The sequence below is a fragment of the Marmota flaviventris genome, chromosome 8 (assembly GCF_047511675.1).
Source record: "Marmota flaviventris isolate mMarFla1 chromosome 8, mMarFla1.hap1, whole genome shotgun sequence".
Classification (NCBI taxonomy): Eukaryota; Metazoa; Chordata; class Mammalia; order Rodentia; family Sciuridae; genus Marmota; species Marmota flaviventris.
The window spans coordinates 41,586,653-41,607,865 of record NC_092505.1 but is presented as its reverse complement, the minus strand read 5'-3'; the positions used below and the strand labels follow the sequence as shown (position 1 = coordinate 41,607,865).

Here is a 21,213-nt window from a genome sequence, read left to right as displayed (position 1 = left end):
CAAAAAAGAAAAAAAAATCTGAATAGTGTTCCATGTGTATATACAACATATTTTCTTCACCAGTTCATCCACTAAGATACACTTAGGTTAATTCCATATCTAGGGTATTATGAATAACGCTGCAATGAACATGGGAGAAATTTTTTTCTAGGAGTGTGTTTTGATTCTTTTGTGTATCTACTATATAGGATTTTGCTTTGTGGTTATCATGAGGCTTAGAAGAAGCATAGTAAAATAGACTATTTCAAGCTGGTAACTATTTTACCTTGACTACATAAAATAACTACTTTTACTCCATCTCTCCCAAATACATTTTAGGGTTTTGCTCTCACAATTTACATTTTTTCATATTGTATATCTCTTCTGCTTTAGTTCTTCAGACTATAGGAAAAAGAAGGGTAACCACTGAGTTCTAGTTAAAAATCTCAAGGCTCCTCGGCATCAATTTTAGGCCTCCTGGGAGACCTTCTGATACATACGCTGGGGAGGCAGCATCGCTGGAATCACAGTTCTGAGTTCAAATCCCTGCTCTGCCACTTCTTCACTGTGCCTCTTTGTTAAATTACCTATCATCCCTGAGATACCTCCTTTGGCTGCCATGGACACCCATGGCAGTCACTCAATGCTCCACCACTTCCTTCCAGATGTTAGGAGGTGGTGCCTCTTCATACCCTCTTCCAGGGGCAGTAAGTACCCTGTGCTGCTCTGGGAGGAGTCCATGATGAAAGCTAGGCGGACAGTTCTTGGCGTGTGCCACGTACCTGCCCAATACTAACTGCTTGCATGTGTGATCTCATTTCATCTTTATAACTGCTCTGCTCTATAAGAAACTGAGGCTTTAAGAAGTTGTGATTCATTCTGGAACACAATTGTGCATGGATCTATTTTCTGTTAAAACTCACTATCTGTATCTAGTTTTACATCTACTTCCTGTGGGTTTGGTTAGCATCTATCATGAGAGCCAGATCATTCCTGAGTGAACTGATGAGTCAGGGTGTCTGAGCATCTGAGGTGTGAGCCTAGGTCTCTGGGTAGTGATCTTCTGTGGCTCCTGATTCAATGGTATATAGTTCCAGGACTGAAAACTGTACAGGTCCCGCTCTCCTTAGCAGTCCTGCCCCTGCCATAGGAGCACCTGGATAGCTGGGTTCTGTATGGAGCTGTTTGTCTGACTAAAGTCAGTGTCCCCTTAGAGCTACTCAGCTGTGGCTCTAAACATCCTCTATGAGTTAACAGACTGACAGCCAGCCTGCCAGACACATTTATTGTTAGGGAGGGCGTCTCCCACTCACATGGGTTTTAACATAAATACATCAACAGGGGTGCCTTGCCCCCAAGCCCCTGCTCTCTTCACTGCTGTTTCTGTTACACAGCTCTGCTCCCAGCAGCTGAAGCCTCCCATGCTACCCACCTGGAATGCCATCTTCTGGAACTCCACTGACTCTTTAGATTTTATGGGAAATGGGAAAGTCCCAATGAGCAAAATGTACTTTCTAATGAACTGGATGGAGGTATGTGACATTCCAAGCAAAACAAAATCGGCCAGTTTGGTGGACTAAAGCCAAGAAAACACTGTGTATGGGGAGGCTACAATGGGCTCATGGGTGGGGTCTCTCCAGGAACCTCTGCTTGCGAGTGTCCAGAGGCAAGGTCCCTCCCCACTGCCCTGGGACTGCCTCTGGGCTCCAGGGCTGGGACCTATGGTATTTCAGTCCTCAGTTACAGGTGGGGGAATGAGCTGCAGCTGGAAGTTCTCATTCTGAAAGATGCTGTTGAAGGCTGGTCCACTCTGGGAGCCACTGAACGGCCTGTAGCTCTCACTGCTGCGATTCTGGGAGAGTTCCGTAAGAAGAGCCAGCTGCAAAGAAGGGGACATACATCAGGTAAGCTAGTTGGGCAGAGAATCTGTGTGGGGGTGGAGTGGGGGAACAGAGGTGCAGAGGGGCCTTGGCTGCAGCAGGTAGCGCTACTTTGTGGGAAGAGTAAAAAGAAATGGTTTAGACCCCAGGGCTAGAACTCATAAGCTAGTTGTGTGGCTTTGGGCAAGTCCCCATTTGGTAATGATGAGACTGGATGTTCACTCCCAGGGGCACAGAGACTGTGCTCTCTGACCCAGCAGGGCTTGTCTGATCCTGGCCCACTCACACCTGTTCTTTTCCAGCTGCTGTGTGTGACTCTCCTGCCACCTCTCTCCCTGTGGAGGTGAGGTTCTCCACTCCCAGTTCATCTCATCCCTCTTCCCACCTCTCTCTTGGAGCCTTCTCCCCAGAGAAAGTGACCCTGAGTTATGACTGCTGGCTCTGCCCTCTCTCTTTTATAACCTGGATAGCTCCAAAGAAAGGGACACTCAGCCACCAATTCAAACTTAGGGCCTCAGAGCAGAACTAGAGACTCTACCTTCTCCAAATGAGTGCTCCCTGCTCTCTACTTCCTATTTCCACCATAGCCACTATTAATAGCTCTGTTCTGAAAGACCTGTTAGGAGGGAACACATTGCAGGAGGCAAGGGCATACCAGCCCTTAGAAAGCCAGCTCCGCCCCTTTGGTGCCCTCCCTCTCACCTAAGGAAGCTTTCTGCGAATTGGGAGCCTGACGGTCTAGCCCCGAAGATGTCCTTAATGGTCAGGGAAAAGTCCCACACCTTGGGGTCCGAGATGTTCCACCTGCTCTGTCTTGGCTTGCTGCTCCCCTTCTTTAATAAAGGGAACCACCTGGACCTGCCCCTCAGTGTGACTCGAAGGCAAACTCAGGGTCACCATGCAAAGCTTCCCATTAGTGGTAGGTGGGACCTCTGTGTCCCACCACTAACATTTTGAGGAAACCTGCTTAGGCTTGATGAGCGCCTAGGGAAAGTGACCACCCTGGAGAGAGGGTGACTGTGATAAGCCAGCCAAGGGACTCCTCAGAGCAACCCTTCTGTGTTTGGCGCCATGTCAGAGGTTACTGGGGACCTATAACAGCCTCAGGGAACTGCATTGAGTATCTTTCCAGTGCCAGACACTGTGCCAGGTGTTGTCCATAGTGTTATTCTATCTCCACAACAACCCTCTGGGGTGAAAATGCCGGAGTCCCAAGAAGTTAAGGTCACCCAGCATTAAGCAGCAGGATAGGATTCAAACTCAGGTTGAAAGGCCATTGTGGCTCACCCAAGCTGCCCACAGCCCTGCCTTGTAGCTGTCCTCTGACAAAGGGTCTCCTGTCATACTGGCAATAATGGCACAAGGCTCACATGTGTCCAGTTGTCACTTCTGTGGAAAACACAGGGGACCCATCTGAAAGCCCCTAAGTGCTAAGTGCCAATATATAAAAAATAATCTAGTCCCAGGTCCTGTTCATGACATGGCCATGGTCTAGTTCATATTCAATAACTCCCAATACAGAAGCTCTGACTGCAAGCACTGAGCTGGCCAGGGACACACATGGGGGAGGCTGGCTCAAGAATGGCCCTGGCCTCACAGGTGTTTGCTCAAGCAATAAGCCAGGGCTTCCACTGGTACCTGTGCAGGTTACACAGAGACATCCCTCGCTCTCCTTGAGCACCACTTTGTGCCTCTTCCTTTTTTGCTGTGAAGCATCTGAAAGGAGACTGTCCCTGGGGCTTTAAAGAATGGACAAAGACACTCAACTCTCACTTTCTGACAACCTGACGTAGAAAAACCAACCATAAAAAATTTTTCTGGTCCTGTAAGATGGTGGATGCCTATGATTCCAGAGTCTCAGGAGGCTGAGGCAGGAGGATCACAAGTTCGAGGTCAGCCTCAGCAACTTAGTGAGATCCTGTCTCAAAGTAAAATAAAAATGTCTAGGGATATAGCTCAGTGATGGAGCACCCCTGGGTTCCCAGTACCACACACATGAAAATGTTTCTTCTTAAGAAAAAAGATATTTTTGTATTCTCCTTCTGTAACTGAGTGATCAAGAAATTGATGGACCCGAATAAGAGCTTAACATTTAGAAGCAGAAGATTGTCCTTGGAAAGTCAGCACCTCAACTACTAGGAAGAGCCTGGCTGTATCTGGGAAGGGATGGGGTGACACCAGTTCAATAGAGTTGCTGGGAGACATTCAGGAGGCCACTGGAGAAGTCTCCCAGACAAACCTCTACCCAGATCAGCTCTTGAAGGGGAACGCCATTTTTGGTCCGGGCTACAGAGAATGGCCCTGGCCTCACAGGTGTTTGCCTAGAAGTGTGGGTGGGCAAAGGGCACCCAGGCAGAGGCACAGCACAGGAGCAGCTGGGTGGGGAGGAACTCAGGGAACAGCTGGGGCCAGTGGGAGCTGCGGAGTAGAGGTGGTGGCAGGGTTTGGACTTCCTCCCTTTAAGCAGTGGACAGCCAGGAGAAGTTTTGAGAAAAGGGTCAACTGGTCAGTCAGATTTGGAAAGAAGCTCTAGGCAGCAGCATGGGTTGGGGACAGGAGCATTGATCAGAAGACCTGAAGTGGCCTCTGTGGTGACAAAGAGGCCTGCCCCAGGACAGTCGCAGTTTGGAGGGGAAAGAGAAATGGAGAAGATGCCTAAGGTGAGTGGATAGAGGGTGGAGGATGAGACCAGTGCTACTCTGAGGGGCTGAGGCAGGCACTAGGCAAGCAAGAGCAGGCAGAGAGGCGAGTGAGAACACTTCTGAAGTGCCCATGGGACGCCAGACTGATGGGTGGCTGTGCTCGCGTAGCCCTCCCTCCAAACCTGTACTCTTCTTCCAGTTATAGGAAACCAAGAGTTTCAGCCCATGGCCTTTGGAATTAAGGACAATTTCCCAGTCTCCACCGTAGTAGGAGTGGCCGTGGGTCTACCCTCCAGACCGTGGAGATAAGAGGAAGTGGTCTGTATGACTTCTAGCACTGTCCTAAGAGGGAAGGCTCATCCTCATCTTTCTTTTTATAACCATATAAAAAGGAAGCTCTAACCAGGGTTGAACCATGTGAATCTTAAGCCACAATGTCCTTACAGAGTCATGAAAGAGGAAACACGGAGGGTGGTTCATAGAAGACGCCCTGGCTACCTGAGTTTCCACTTCCATCTTGCTTAAGCCTCTGCTGCTTTGAATTTGATTCCATGGTCCAAACTAGTTGGACCAATGCAGATGCCCAGGACCTTAGGACAGATTAGGCAGCCACTGACACAAATAAAGGCTCTGGCTCATTTTCTCTGGACACAGGAACATAGAGGCTCACCCATGTCCCCACAGACCAAAGTGGGTAAGGGCCAGATCTCTTTCCACTTCTGCCCGCTTTGCTAAGTTCTGAGTGCTCCTTGGGCTGGAGGACCGTGTGGCCATAACAGGGATGCCAGGGAACCTCCCAGGCTAAGGAGAAGGCTAGACGGAGGGCTCCAGAACACGGTCTTTCCAAAACAGTAAAGTATAAATGGGGAAACAGAGAGGTAAACAACCACATAGACTTTACCCTGGAACTCCCTCGGTACAGATGGCAAAGCTGATCAAATGCCTGAATTTGCTGTGGATCCAGAACGGGTTCTGAGGTTGCCTAAGAAATAAAAAATAGTAAGGATTAATAACACCGTGTGGCTGGTTCTTGGGCAGTCAGTGAATTTGTCCCATACTACGGCAAAGCAGGACATGTGGTTCCTTCATTCTTCTGAAGAAAATCTATGCTACCAGCTATCAGGGAGACAGATTTTACTGAGCATTTATTACAAATGGGCTTGTCCCTCCAAAGTCCTTCCTTGGCACTACCCAAGTGGACCTATCTATGGACTCTTTTCCCAATGTGGTCTCTAAGTTTCCTTGTGAGCTTCCTTTAGGTGTCTTAATTCCTCTCTGCCATTACTGTGTGAAGCAACTCTGCTCCATCCAACCTGAATTCCATATCCATCACTTGAAATGGCCAGCAAAGATGCCCCTTCTCTGTGATAGAAGTGGGGATGCACTATAGATGAAACTGTGCCACTTCTGTTTCACTGTAAAGCTGGCAGCCACCTGAAGGGTTGCAAGATGAGTCTGCTGCTGTTTGGGAGAAGGTCTAACTTGCTCTGTGGAGTCGTGTTGCTCCACCTGCTCCTGGGGTGGAACAGGCCACGACTGAGCTCTACTCTTAGTGGATCTGGTTCAACTCATACTTGGACAGAAGTAGTAGGATCCTGGGGGTGGCAGCCTTAGGACCTGGAGTCAGAAGTTAATCTGAATACTAGTTCTCACACTGGCCTGCTATGTGACCTTAGGCATGTCACTTTACTACTCTTGAGACTCACCTGTGACCAATGGTAATGCTTACCTCATGAAGTTACTGAAAGTTAAACCAGCTGAAATTGATATCTAAAGCCTGCCTGGCAGCATGCAAGGGCTCAGTATATGCTAGCTTTTATCACAATTTAGAGATACCCTTAAATTGATTTCAGAAGTGTTTTTTGTGTATATGTTCTTTCTTTGCTCTGGATTATGAACTCTCTGGGAAAGAATTCCATAACATAAACCCAATGTAAGATGGATTCAGTGACGGAGGGCCTGGGTGTCCATGTGAGCTGGGTGAGGGAAGAGGCACTGACAGGGCTGCAAGAGGTGGTCTGAAGACATGTGCTGGCCTTGCAGGAGTGCACAGGATATGGAAGAAATTCAGGAGGGCGATGAGCAAAGGAGGCCTAGGACAAATACTACCATAGGACAAATACTACCACTGTAGCAGTTACCACATACTGAGAATCTACTGTGTGCCAAGCTGTGTGCTGTTTCTCATGGGTCATTGCATCAAATCCTCAAAACCATTCACTCTATGAGAAAGGTCCCGGCATGTCCATTTTTCCCCCTACTAAGAAGAATCTGAACTTTAAAAAAGCTTGACATACAGAAAATTTAAGAGGTATGTTAATTTAGTTTGTCTTCTAGGGATGGCTTTCTTCTTTCTCTCAAAATTTTCATCACCCTTAGGAGAAAAAGCCTACACAGGGCTAACAGAATGCAAAACACTACAGGAAATTCACCACAATTCTGTCTCTTGGCTAGGTGGAAAGGATGTCTCAAGATCCAGAGAGCAGCAGCCAGTGACAGGGCTTCTAGAATCCCATGTGGCACCCCGAAGATACCGTCAAGGATGATCTAGCTTCAGACACCAGTGCAGGGCACAGCCACCTCAGTTCCTGTATGTTCAGCAATGTGGAGACAGCTGAGAAGGAAGTGCTGAGCAGGGCAGGGTGTCCCCGAGTGAGCAGCAGAAAGAGGGGAGGCTCCTGGAACTCCCCCTCATTCTCTGGGTCTGCCAGACACACAGAGGTCCCTATATAACCTGAGAAATGTTAAACTTGCCTTCACACATTTTAACACATTTGTCCTCAATATTATTTAGTAGGAAAGATAATCACATTCTTGGAGAGAAAGTGTGTGGAGCACTGATATTTCTGATTTTTTTTTTTTTTTTTTGTACTGGGAATTGAACCCATGGGTGCTTTCCACCAAGCTACATCCCTAACCCTGTTTATTTTTCATTTTGAGTCTCACTAAGATGCTGGGGCTGGTCTCAAACTTGTGATCCTTCTGCCTTAGCCTCTGAGTGGCTAGGATAATAGATGGCTCTATTATACATCAGAGCCACAGGGCTGGCTCTGATAGATTCTATGGAAAATGCCCAAGGGAGTTCCAAGTCAAAGAAGATCTGAAGGTCTGACAAATACTACAAACCCAGCTCAAACCAGAGTACAAGGAGGAAAAATATAATTACCTCTGAGTGACATAACAGTGGAAAATATGGTCCTAACACCTGACTTTTCCAATTCTGTTAGCGTTACTAACAAAAGCTGGGGAGCAGAGCAGGGTTAGGACCTGTGCCCTATACAGTCCACTCAGCACCTTGGCTGTGGGCCGGCTCGCCCACATTCCACATGATGAGAGAGAGCCACCTTGTCTGAGTTGCGCCGAGTGCCTGGTTCCCGTGGTGAGGGTTTAATAAGGAGGGCCCAAACAGACAAGGAGAGGAGGGACACTGGCGGTGAGGCAGGTTAATTAAAAAGGAGGCTGCAAAAATCAAGTTGGCAAATGACAGAACAACAAGAACAAGAAAAGATCATGCCCTACAGGGGTACTTGTATAAAGCAGCCCTTTGCCTTGAAGGGACATAATAAGCAAAAAAAATCTCATAAAATTGTATATTTCATGAATAGTTCATATACATGAGACACTACAAAGGAAAATGTAGGTGGTGCTGGCCACTTCTGAAGAACTGGTGAAATTTCCACCAGATCATGCATTGAGAGAAGCTGTGTCAGACACTGTAGTCTTGTATTAATTGTTTTCTTTTTTGTTTCTATTACAAGGGAACTCTGTTAGAGCCACAGGGTCTGCTGCACAGAACTAGCAATCGCATGGACTCTATGGCAAACATTTCTATGTGCTGTGATAAGCCCTGGTTTTATATTATTATTTCCCAGAGACACAAAGCTTTTTTAAAATATAGATTTCCTCGTTTATTTATTTCATCCTATTGGATATACTTTGGAAGCCTATTCCAATCTTTCTGGGAAAGTGAAGGTCGTGTCAGATCATAAATAGAGAATGCTACTATTAAAAATAGAATCCTGCTGTCAAGTCCCCAGGAAACACTGCATTGCATATGGGTCTATGCTAGGCAGAATAAACAGCTCGAGCCCCTGGGGATTTGCTCACTGAGGCAGAAAGTACACCAGTCTCAAATGATGGCCCAGTCCTTGTTTTCAGACCCAGCACTTCTCACATTTTAATATGCATAAGAATCATGGAAGGATCTTGTTACAATGTGGGTTCTGGCTAGCAGGACTAGGATGGGGCTTAACATGTTCCTAAGCAACACTGTCCGCACTTTGGCTATCTGGGCTCTCATCTGTACTAGGGAGCAGCTGAGGGTAGCTGGAGACTGCCCTGTTCTTCACTGAGTCCTAATGGCAACAGGACAATCTCAGGTTATGGGTTTTGTCTCCTCCTGATTCAAAATATACCAAAGTAACTGATTAATTAGCATTAATTTTTTCTAAGGTGACCTCATGAGGTATGCTGTTTGCCACATTCATGGAGTTTACAAGCACCTTGGCAAACCTTGTTAAGAAAGTTTAATTAGGGCTAGGGTGGTGGCTCAGTGACAGACTGCTTGCCTAGCATGTGTGGGTTTGATCCTCAATACCACATAAAAATAAATAAATACAATAAAGGTATTGTGCCCATCTACAACAACAAAAAACATTTAAAAATATATTTGATTAGAAGAGAATGTCCTTGTTATGTGGTTTATCTGAATCTTCATGAATTACAAGACTTACACCTATTTTACTAAGTGATAGAACAGGGTTCTGTAAATTGAGGAAGAGAAGGCCAGGAAACCTGCCCAGTATGAATGTAGACACCGGCAGAACCATCTTTCAAGCCACATGGCACACCCAGAGGAGTGGGCAGGGCTGGCATGAAGCTCTGGACTTGGCATAACTCCGTTTCTCCTCTAGGCTCATAAACTTCTAGAGATGCCAAGAGGTTTTCCAATGATGACATCCTTCCGAAATTGAAAAATATGGTTGTTCCATGGGTATGAAATAATGGGTGACAGACTCTTTCTCAAAACATAAATCATTACCTTGGGCACCCAGAGACCATTCACTGGAGTGACTGTTGGGGATGTCTAGATCCTCTGGAAGTAAAGTCACGGCAGGAGAGACATACCTCATTAATGGGCAGAGCCACATGCATATCTGTGGTAAAGTGTCAAAAGCCAGGGCACTTGAGGGGAAATGAGAGAAATGTCTATTTGTAGACATGCCTAGGACTTCATAGGTCCTCAACCTGCCTTAAAATTCTTCCCAAAGCTAGGCACAGTGGAGCCTGCCTGCAATCCCAGTGACTCAGGTGGGAGGACTGCAAGTTCAAGACCAATCTCAGCACCTTAGTGAGACCATGTCTCAAAATAAAAATAAAAAAGGAGCTGGTGATATACTTGAAGGTAAAGCATCTTTGGGTTCAATCCCCAGTATCACCAAAAAGAAAAAAAAAAAAGGGAAAGAAAGAAAATCCTTCCACGAATAAGAGTATCTTAAAAAAAAACCCACAAGCATTGGTGATAAGAATATGTCATGAAGGGGAGGAGCTCTGTACTCTAGGCCATGGTCCTAAGGTTCAAGAGGTGGGACATGAGTACTGGGAGAGACAGACCCCTCGAAAAGTAGATCTTCACAGAGGCCCATGTGGCTGACCCTGCCCATGCAGACTTCTGAGGTGCTTCACAGGCTCATGGCCTTTCATGTCCAAGCTTCATGAGTGGGGTTAGGTTCTATAGTTCAACAGATACTTCTGGATCCCCTACTATATCAGGTCCCAGCGTATAAAGAGGAATAATATGTCAAGAGGAGTTAAACGTCTCACAGATTCAGGGGTATTACAACCCCACCTAGAGATTTCACCTTCTCCATTGTTGATAGAAAAAACTAGAGGTTCTTAAAAGTATGAAAATCATATATTGCATATCTGCTAGGGCAGGTCTTATTTGAAATATACTCTTATACTGTCTACATAAGCCATCAAAAGGTTCCTGAAATTATAACATTTTGGGGGTTCTGTACATTGGGCTCAGAAGTCTCAGCTCTGGCCCCCTCCCAGAATGCCTCCACATGACCCAGGCATAACCTGACTGCTGCACTCACTGTGGACTGTAATTATCTGTCTCCCCCACTAGACTGGGAACCCCCTGAATATCAGAACTGGACTTTCATCTATTGAACTTCTATGCCCAATGCTCTGAATCCCAAAAAATGTTTGACAGATTTACCAAGTCATCCCATATCCTGGCTTGTTTTGAACTGTTGATTTCAGGTATAACAACAGGCAGCAACTTGCTCTCCTGGTCCCATGTGAAATTACTGGCATTTGTCTTCCTGTTTTCAAGAACTTGGACTCTGTAAAGGATTTTAGTGATCTCTGGTATGTTTGTCCTGTATCAGTTGAACTATCCATTTCATTTTGTTTAATTCAGGTTTAGGGAAAAATTATTTTTAAAATGTCATAAAATATAAGTACTAATTCTTTTAGGAAAGTGGTAAAATTTTCCAAATGAGTGGACTTTGGATAAAAGTCCTCCTATTAGGCTGGCTCAGTGGTAGAGCGCTTTCCTAGCATGTATAAGGCACTGGGTTTGATCCTCAGCACCACATAAAAATAAATAAATAAAATAAAGATATTGTGTCCATCTGCAACTAAAAATATTCTTAAAAAATAAAAAGCTCTCCTACTGTCGCTCCCCATTCAGTGAGACTGAGGCCTGCTGGATGGGTCAGGACCTGCTCCCAAGTGCTGTGACACTATGGAGGCAGGGGGAGGGGCCTGTGCTCTAGGGTTCTCCTGCCCAAGTCCAAACCCTAGCTCCAACAATAACTAGCAGCCCACTTTAGGCAAGTTGCCTATTCCTCTGTGCTGGGTGGTTTTTGTTTTTGATAACATGGGGACAGTAATGTTTATGGAAGCTAATCATGGCTTTTATTGCATAATCAGCTACACCACACGAAGGGGTTGAGAAGACAACAGAAGGAAATGCACGCAGATGCCCAGGACTTAGTATGTGCTGTTAACTGGAGGGCCAGGGCCCAGTGGGCCTGTAGGCACAGCACACAGAGCCAGTCTCCATGAGGTAAGTCATGTGGTCCTTGTCCTAACATGGCTCCAGAACCAGAAAGAAAGGAGGCATTGAAGATGGTTTACTGGTAAAACAGGCAAGACGAGGTAATGGAAGAGGGGGATGTTGCCCCTGAGGGCTGTGGGGACAGAGAGGGGAAAATTTCATGACAATGAGAGCCTGAGGACAGGTCCCTATTTGTCTGACCTGGTCACCAGTGTCCAGCACTGTGCTTGACACAGAGCAGCTGTGGAATCATCATCTACTGTCAAACTGAGGAAGGGATGGAAGAGCGAGCTGCAGATTTTCTGCTTCTTAAACCCTCTGCAGTGCAGAAGAACACAAGGAGGGGATCTGGTTGACAGACCTGGGCTCAGCCTGGATTTTAGTTGAGTGGCTCTGGGCAGGGCATGTGGCATCTCTAAGTCTTGGTTTCATTAGCTGTAAAACTCGACTTTGCAGAATTATTGTAAGAAATAGAAATAACATGCAAGCTGGTATCTGTTTGATGTTTAATAAATGGCAGTGGTGATTTGTGCCTGGGTTATTTACACCCCGAGAGAAGTGCCTAGGAGAAAAAACCAGAGGCTGGGGATCAGGAAACCCGAGCTGTCATCTTGTCACTAGCTCCATGTATACCCTGAGCAGGTCACACCACTGCTCCAGATCTATGTGCCAATTTATTACAAGGCAATACCAAGTTGGGCCACATCAGGGAAAGACCCGGTACCATGAGATAATACGTATTTAGGGCACAAGAGTTTCAAGAAAAATAGTAATGTTTATGGAAGCTAATCATGACTTTTATTGCATAATCAGAAGCAAACTAGGGCAAACAACTAGAGGTGCTGTCACAAAGACTCATGATAGCCCTGAAGGGAAATAACAGATTCAGTCTATAGATGCTGTACAGAGAAACCAATTTTCCAAATCAGTGTCATGCACAGAATAAAGGGGGAACAACAAAATTTGAACACAGTCTTAGTCTAGCAAATCCATAAACATATAGCACCCTTCCTGGCATTCCCAGACCTCGAAACTCCAGCACAGAATTGATGAGGAGCGATTTTCCAATTGCAAAGGAAGGAAACTCGCACTTGATGCTGTCTGCTACAGCAAATTTCTTTCTTCCTCTGTAATGAAGTCCAGTGATAAGAACCGAAAATTAAACTATAGCAGAACATTAGAGGAAGAAACAGTGACCGCCCTAGAGATGACCTTGTAATACAAAGCATTAAAGTAAATCCGGTGGAAAATGAGGTCCTGATGATCTACGAGACCCCCAGGGAGAGGGACTTGGGGCTAACCCAGTGCGCCAGCACATTTCAAAGCTCAGTGACTCACAGATGTGGTGGAAGTGAGAGCTGTAATTACATCCCCTGGAAGGAAGAAACAAACCAGGGCTGTCAGGATCCACAGGCCTCTTAACCAGAACATCAAGCTCCGCCGCAGGGAAACATGACCACTGCCACCCTGAAGGCTGGTTCCCATTATTAGGGATAATAATCATTCTAGGGATTCTGGATAAGAAGCATTCCAACAGACATGTGAAGACAGTCACCAAAGCCTGAGCTCTGCTTGTTCATTTTTTATTCTTTATAATAAATAATACCTTAAAATCCAAATCCTAACATTTCACTTCCTAGTTGTCTGCCCACACTAAAACACAAGAAGGTCAAACCTAATTTGTAAGAGACTTGGAATACTTTGTATTCTTCCGCAACATTATCATCTTTTTTTTTTTTTTAAACTTTAGGCACCTTCACAGGCATTTCTATAATTTGCTGGCAGAGATGGAATAGTATGAATAGAATTAGAACCATATTGCCCAATTCTCTCCTGCCTGCCCTCCACTTCAATTTCAAATTTGTCCCAAGACTCAGGAGACCTCTGCTACTACCTATGCTGTTTCATACTGGAGGTCCTAATCATTTAAAGCTCTTGCTTAAAATGAGATGTTGGCTTCAGATATGAAAGCAAACCAAATACCTATTTCCTTCCCTAAATACCTATTATCTTCCCCTTTCAAACAGAAAATAACTTTTCAAAACTCCCACCCAAAACACAACCTGATCCCTCATACCCCTGCATGTACTAATGCCTAAACTCTCAACAAGTCACAACTAATAATGAATTAGGTAATAAAATAATAAAAGAGACAGACAAGTTGCTAAGATACCTTCAGTGTGGGAGAACTGGGCAGAATATCTCTGAAGAAGACTGCACTTGAAGTGGCAATCACAGCTCTAGAACAACAGTTACAGTGTGACCTCTTATAGCAGAAGGGGACGTGCTGGTTAAAGCCTTCTGCGACATGAGGAAGAGAAAAAGCCACCAGCACTGCAGGAGCAGCTCACATACACTGGGCATGTAACTGCTGTATGCCAGCCATGACTGCAAGCACTATACACTTATCACCTCTCTGATCATCACAAAACCTGGTGAGGAAAGCACTGTTGTTATGGTTATTTTATAGTTGAAGAAACTAAAGCTCTGGAGTTCAGCCAAAGGTTACTCTGGTTGGTGGTGAAGCCCATATCAAAATGGCAGCAGTCCAGGTCAGGCGCTGTGGTGCACACCTATAATCCCAGCGGCTCAGGAGGCTGAGGCAGGAGAATGGCAAATTCAAAGCCAGCCTCAGCAATGGCAAGGCACTAAGCAACTCAGTGAGACTCTGTCTCTAAATAAAATACAAAATATGGCTGTGGCTCAGTGGTTGAGTCACCCTGTATTCAATCCCTGATACCCCCCTTCAACCCCACCCCCAAAAAAGAAAAATGGGGCAGTCCGCTTCCAGAGATTTCTTTCATCTGCCATGTTTCTTAGTATCAATCTTGAAGACACCTAACAAAAAGTCATTTTCCAGGAACACAAAAGGCCATGTCAGGAGAAAAGTGGGATTTGCATAGTCAGTAAGCTTAAGCCATGCTCTCAAAACACCGATGGCCTCTGGCCCTCTGGGGTCTTTCATGATTATATTCTCTTTAACTTTGGCTCATCAGGCCTACACAAAAAGATAGGGGCAGGAGGGAGAAATATTGTAGTTATTAGCTGTCTGCTTAAAAATGCCTTCAGATTCATAGGGCTGGGTTGAAGCCCAGTCAGTGAATGGCAACTATGTTAAGAACTAAGCTAAGTTCAGCTGTGAGAAAACTTAAGTCCAATGTAAAGACAGTTTTGTGCACACATTGGGTACTCATGAACACATTCTATCACCACAGGAAAAACTCTGAACTCAAGCCAGGTTCCATGGCACATTCCTATAATTTCAGCAGTTCAGGAAGCTGAGGCAGGAAGATCACAAGTTCAAAGCAAGCCTCAGCCACTTAGTGAGACTCTGTCTCAAAATAGAAAATAAAAAGGGCTGGGGATGTGGCTCAGTGGTTAAGCGCCCCTGGGTTCAATCCCTGGTACCAAAAACCAAAAACCAAAATCAAACCAAACCAAAATCAAACCAAACCAAAATCAAACCAAACAAACAACAACAAAACAAACAAAAAACCAAACCAACTCTCAAAAAACAAAAAAAAACAAGAACAAAAACAAAAAACAACTTTGTACTTGGTTCTGACACTCATCAGTGACACTGGTTGTGCTGATACCCTTGATATGAATTATCTAATTTATAAAATGGAGAAAATAAATGCATAGCTTGCCTTACAGAACTCTGATGAGGAAAGGGAAAGGAAAGGAACAAAACACACTTTCCTGGTCTCTGGCCTTATGCTAACTACCTTCATGCATATAACATCAGCCCAGTGTGGTAGGATTTATTATCTCTAATTTATATAGTTAAACTGAGGTTAAGACATGTTAAAATATAGTTTGTAAGAGGGTGGGTCCATGATACCATGTTTGTGACAAATCCAAGGTGCTATAAATGTGCAAGGCGTTGTGGGTGTCTCATGGCAGCTGCCTAGTCTGCTGGAAGGCTGATGCTGCACCTGCCTGAGTACTCAACCAGGACTCTCTGTGGTGCCACCCATAAGATTAGCATCACATACATTCTGTGTCATTACATTTTTTCTTATTTGGTTTTGTCCAAGCATTTTGCTGTCACAAAAAGAATTATCCCTAAACTGGTTGAAAGTCCTGAAACCCATATGCTATACCCACGCCTGCTTGGCTACTCCTTGCCTAATCTGCTTTGAAAGGCACAACCTGGGGAAAAATCTGTGGTGTCCAAAGCTGATGATCTCATCATGCTTAAAAAAGTGGAATTTAAAAAAAAACTGATTAGGTACCTGCAGAATGTTGTCTGAAAATTTAAATAACTGATCCTTATCACAGTCCTTAAAACATGCCTATTCTCTTACAGGGGTTATTATTATCAGTAGGAGGCACTGGCCAGCCTGCAACTGCTGCACAGGCACAGGAAGCTCAAATTCCCAAACAGGTGAAGAAACGCCTCCTGAATGTTGCCACCCGCAATGTAACAGAGCACTATCCAGAGTTGTCATTATCCACAGACGTCAAGACAGAGAGTGGGATCATTGTGAACAGAAATGAAAATGACAATACTGTGCGATGAGATGGATGACAGTGAGGCTGGGGCCCCAATCTTGTTCCTTCCTGAGGGCCCTGTCCTGTACAAACTAGACGCCTTGCCACATGGTATATTATGGTCATTCCACAACTGCTTTTTCTTTTTGTCATGCAAGATCTAGAAATATCCAGAAAGATGTACTTTTATGGGAAGCAGAGTTACAAAGAGCTGCTTTGTTGGGCGGCGTCCTCCTATTGCTAAGTTGTGTTACTAATGGCCAAGTATTTGGCCTTATTTAAAAAAATTCAAGCAGGAAAAGCATGCATTTCATATATGAGATTAAGATTTGCCACCCTTTGATTATCTAACTGATTGTTGACTATTTAAGAAGAAAGTCAAATAATTATACTGGTGGATGCTGCCATGGGACAGCAAGTACGACAAAGAGCTCCTCTGAGGAGCAGGGGGTCTTTCATGAGTTTTCTATCAGAATTGTGACTGCTGAAATATTTTTAGTTCTAGCATTCCTTTGCATCTTAACTATATCAACCTAAGAATGATAACCTGATAATAAAAGGAATACAGAATCAGCTGGAAGAGCAGGTTTAAGCCTAAATTTAGTGAAACCTAACACAAGTTACAATAAAATTATAAGCTGAAGGAAAAGTACTGATGCATATAGCTGTACTATCATTACTTTAGATCATGATTTGCTATCTGAATAGAAACACATCTGTACCATTTCTCTCTGTAGGATTTGGTTGTTGGGAGGAGGTTGGGAAGTGAACTGAAGTGAGAAGATGTAAACTGAGTAAATCAATACATTAAACTACTATTTGTTGAACATAAAAAGGCCCAGAGACTTGTCAATATTGCCACTGTAAAGTGTTATGCTTTAGATATGAGGTGTTCCCCAAAAGTTCACTTGTAACACAATACAAGGATTTTCAGAAGTGAAATGATTAGATTATGAGAGGTATAACCCAATCAGTGGATTACTCCACTGATGGATTAACTGGGCAATAGCTGTAGACAGGTAGGGTATGGCTGGAAGAAGTAGGTCGCTGGGGTGTGCCTTCATCCTTGATGAGAAGAGCTCTTGGCTTCTTGGCTATCGTGTCCTGAGCTGCTTTTCCTCCTCCAGGCCCTTCTGCCATTATGTTCTGCCTTGCTTTGGGCCCAGAGCTATGAGCTGACCATGGATCGAACCTCAGAAACCATGAGCCAAAATAAACATTTGCTCCACTATGTTGTTCTTGTCTAGTATATTTGTCATAGTGATGAAAAAGCTAACACATAAATTGATAGTATTATATAAAATACCTCTCCTATCACAAATAAGTATAAAACTGGCCAAAATATATATGGCAGTTGTTTTTAAACTTTGGACAAATGGAAGAGCAGGACTGTAATCTATGAAAAAAGGGAAGCATATAAAGTGAGTCCCCTGATTTCCTTGCAATTCTGGAAGTACTATCTGGACTATACCATAGGAAGGGAGAGTCTAAGTAGGATATGGACATCTGGATGAACTGAGGACTTAGAAATTTGGGACTGACATTAAGTAGTATTTGAAGAGTAAGGAGCGGGGTTGAACTCTAGAAATCAATACAGGGGACCCCCTTAATTTTTTGACCTGATGCTGTACATATACAGGCAAGATTCCACAGTCCTGACAGAGAACAACTTCTGGGGAGCCATAAAATAGATGGAGATTCTAGAGATTTCAGAGTGCTGGAAGATATTGGGAATACAGAGAAGCCAGACTGGAAAAACCATGACAAATACCCTGGTGTCCATGTATCAGGGATACTCTAGATCTGCCCTCACAAAGCTTAAAAAATAAGCCAAACCCCCAAAACTCTCTGATATGTGGATGCTAACACAACTGGGGGATATAGAAGTTCAGTGGATTAGACAAAGGGGAATGAAGGGAAAGGAGGGGGAATAGGAATAGGAAAGATGGTAGAATGGATCTGAAATAACCTTCCTATGTACATATATGAATACAACACAGTGAATCTCCATATCATGTATATTCACAAGACTGGGATCCTAATTAGAATAGGATATACTCTATGTTTATATAAATGTCAAAATTGACTTTACTGTCATGTATAACTAAAAAGAACAAATTAAAATAAAATAAGCCTCAGATATATGTAGGTAATTTAACAGTGAAACCTTCTAGAACAAAACTCACAAGTCTCTAAAGGAAGACAACAAAATCTAGATGTTCAACAACAGAACATCTACAATGTCTAGCATACAATCAAAAGTTCCTAGATATGTTTTGTTAGCTTTGTGGTGCTGTGACCAAAATATCTGACAAAAACAACGCAAGGGAGGGAAAATTTATTTGGTCTCATAGTTGCAGAGGTTTTGTCCATGGTCAGGTGACTCTAATGCTCAGAGCCCGAGGTGAGATAAAGCATCATAGATAGCAGAAGGCTGTAGTAGAGAAAGCAGTTACTTCAGGGTAGTTAGGAAGCAGAGAGAGAGAGTGTGGAAAGAACCAGGGACAAAATATATAATCCCTAAGGTATGTTCCCACTGACCCACCTCCTCTAGTCATGCTCTACCTGCCAATAGTTACCACCTGGTAATCCATTCAAAATTTTCATTCCATCAAATGGATTAATCTTATTGTCATAGCTCTAATAATCTAATCATTTCACCTCCTGCATTAACACAGGAGGGTTTTTATTTTTTTGGGTGGTGGCAAGAACCTCATGTTCAAACCAATGAAAGAAAATGTGACCCTATCATCAGGAAAAACTGCACAGAAAATATAATATATGGCATCTATTTTATAGATATGTTTAAAGATTATAAGAAAATAATAGAAAAAACAAATTAATATGGTGGGAGAAGCCCAGTACAGAAATGAAAACAATTAACCAGAACTAAATGATGGGAGGGTAGTAAATGAACCTATAGTATTACAAAGTTCTCCATTTTTGGTTAAATAGTAATTTTTTTTTTTTAAAGAGAGAGAGAATTTATTTATTTATTTAGTTAGTTTTCAGCGGACACAACATCTTTGTTTGTATGTGGTGCTGAGAATCGAACTCGGGCCACATGCATGCCAGGCGAGCGCGCTACCGCTTGAGCCACATCCCCAGCCTCTTAAATAGTAAAATATTAATTAATAATAGACAGTGATAAAGTAAAGCCACATTCTGTAATCCCCAGAGTTACCTCTAAAAATATATAAAAAAGAGACATAGATAAAAAAGCAATGGAAGGGGGTGGGGCTGTGGCTCAGCAGTGGAGCACTTGCCTAGCATATGCAGGGCCCTGGGTTCGATCCTCAGCACCACATAAGATAGATAAATAAATATGTAAGTAAGTAAGTAAGGGTATCGTGTTCAACTACAACTAAAAAATAAATATATTTTTAAAAAAGCAATGGAAGAATCAAAATAAATATTAAAAAATATTCAAATCAACCAAAGAAGACAAAAACAGAAGCACAAAACACAGAGCAGTTAAACAAAACAGAATAATAGAAAAGAAAGAAAAAAGACAGCAAAATGGCAGAACTAAATAATCATTATATTAAAGTAGATTAAAGTTTCCAGTTGCAAGGTAAAGCATGCCAGACTGGAATTAAAAAAGGAGGACCCAGTTAAAGGCTGTTTTCAAGATATGTCCTTAAAAAAATACAAAGACAAAGAGGTTTAAAATTAAAGGATAGAAAAAGACATAGTCATGTGCCGCATACTGAAGTTTTAGTTAACAACAGACTACACATAAGACAGTGGTTTTGTAACCTTATAAAGGAGAAGAAAAACTCCTATCACCCAGTGACATGAGAGCTGTTGTTACAAGGAAGCACAACATATTACTCATGTGTAAATAATCTTATTGTGATGCCAGTTGTATAAAAGTATAGCATATAAAATGATGAATCATACATGATGATGATAAAAACAATGTCCATTATTGGCTTATGTATTGATGACACTGAACTTTTTAATCATTATTTTAGAGTGTACTTTTTGTACTTATTAAAAATGTTTAATATAAAACAGTATGCCGGGGCTGGGGTTGTAGCTCAGTGGTAGAGCACTTGCTTCAGCTTCAGCATCACATAAAAATAAGTAAAATAAAGGTACTGTGTCCTTCTACAATTATATATATATATGTATATATATATATTATATATAATATATATTTATATATATTATATAAACAGTATGGCATATTAGCTGTTAGTAGTCTCAGACATCTGCTTGCTATGCTGTATCTTGGTTGCGTCAAGAGGCCACATGAAGTGATCACTTATCTAGGTTTGTATATGATTGCACCATGTTTGTATAATAAAGAAATTGCCTAACACCACATTTCTAGAAGGTATTCCTGTTAAGTGGCATGTGACAGTGTGATGAAAACACTAATTATGAGAAACCTTAACTGGCTGTATGAATAGGTAATAGGATTTGATACAAGGAATACTGCTAGAGAATAAGAAGGACATTTCATAATGATTAAAAGGTCACTACACCAGGAAAATAACAAGTTTGTATGTGCCCAAGAGTAGAGCTCCAAAGTACAACAAGGAAAACAGGGAATGAAAGATCTAACAATAATTAGGATTTTTTTTAAACTACTCTCAGTAGTTGATAGCTCCATTAAAAAAAAAAAGTCAGTGAATGACATGCACTCTCTTGATATAACTAAGAATTACATCCAACAACTACAGCTCATACTTGTTTTTTAAAAGCACAAATAATGTCCATTTAGATAGACCATGTGCTTGATCCAAACAAGTCTCAGTGACTTTCCAAAACTGTTTTTATAGGTTATGCTCTGTTCAGAATAGAATTAAATTAGAAATCCATTATAATAAGATACCTAGAGAAGTATCTTATTATATATGTAGAAATTAAAACAAGGTTTAAAACCTTTAGTTATTTAGTTACATAACCTTTTGTGAAAGACAAAATCACAAGGTGAATTAGAAAATATTTCAAAGTGAATGAGAATGAAACATCAAAATTTGTGGGATATAGTTACAGCAGTTGTTGGATGGAAATCCACAGCTTTACATTTTTATGTAAGAAGAAAGGTTAAATATCAATGATCCAAGTGCCCACTATCAGATGGTAGAAAAAGTAAATTAAATCCTGAGTAGAAGGATGGCAAAAGAACTAG

General features: G+C 42.8%; 1 protein-coding gene across 1 annotated transcript in view; it reads right to left on the bottom strand.

Annotated features, from left to right (window-relative positions):
• Positions 1 to 1,245: 1,245 nt before the first annotated feature.
• Vps8 (VPS8 subunit of CORVET complex) overlaps positions 1,246 to 21,213 on the bottom strand; it is a 252,940-nt gene continuing 232,972 nt past the window's right edge. The window contains exons 46-47 of the mRNA XM_027951524.2: positions 5,403 to 5,483; positions 1,246 to 1,858 (exon numbers count right to left, since the gene is read on the bottom strand). Of these exons, the coding sequence (XP_027807325.1) occupies positions 1,709 to 1,858; positions 5,403 to 5,483 (231 nt within the window). The 3' untranslated portion in view covers positions 1,246 to 1,708. The remainder of the gene's footprint in view (positions 1,859 to 5,402; positions 5,484 to 21,213) is intronic.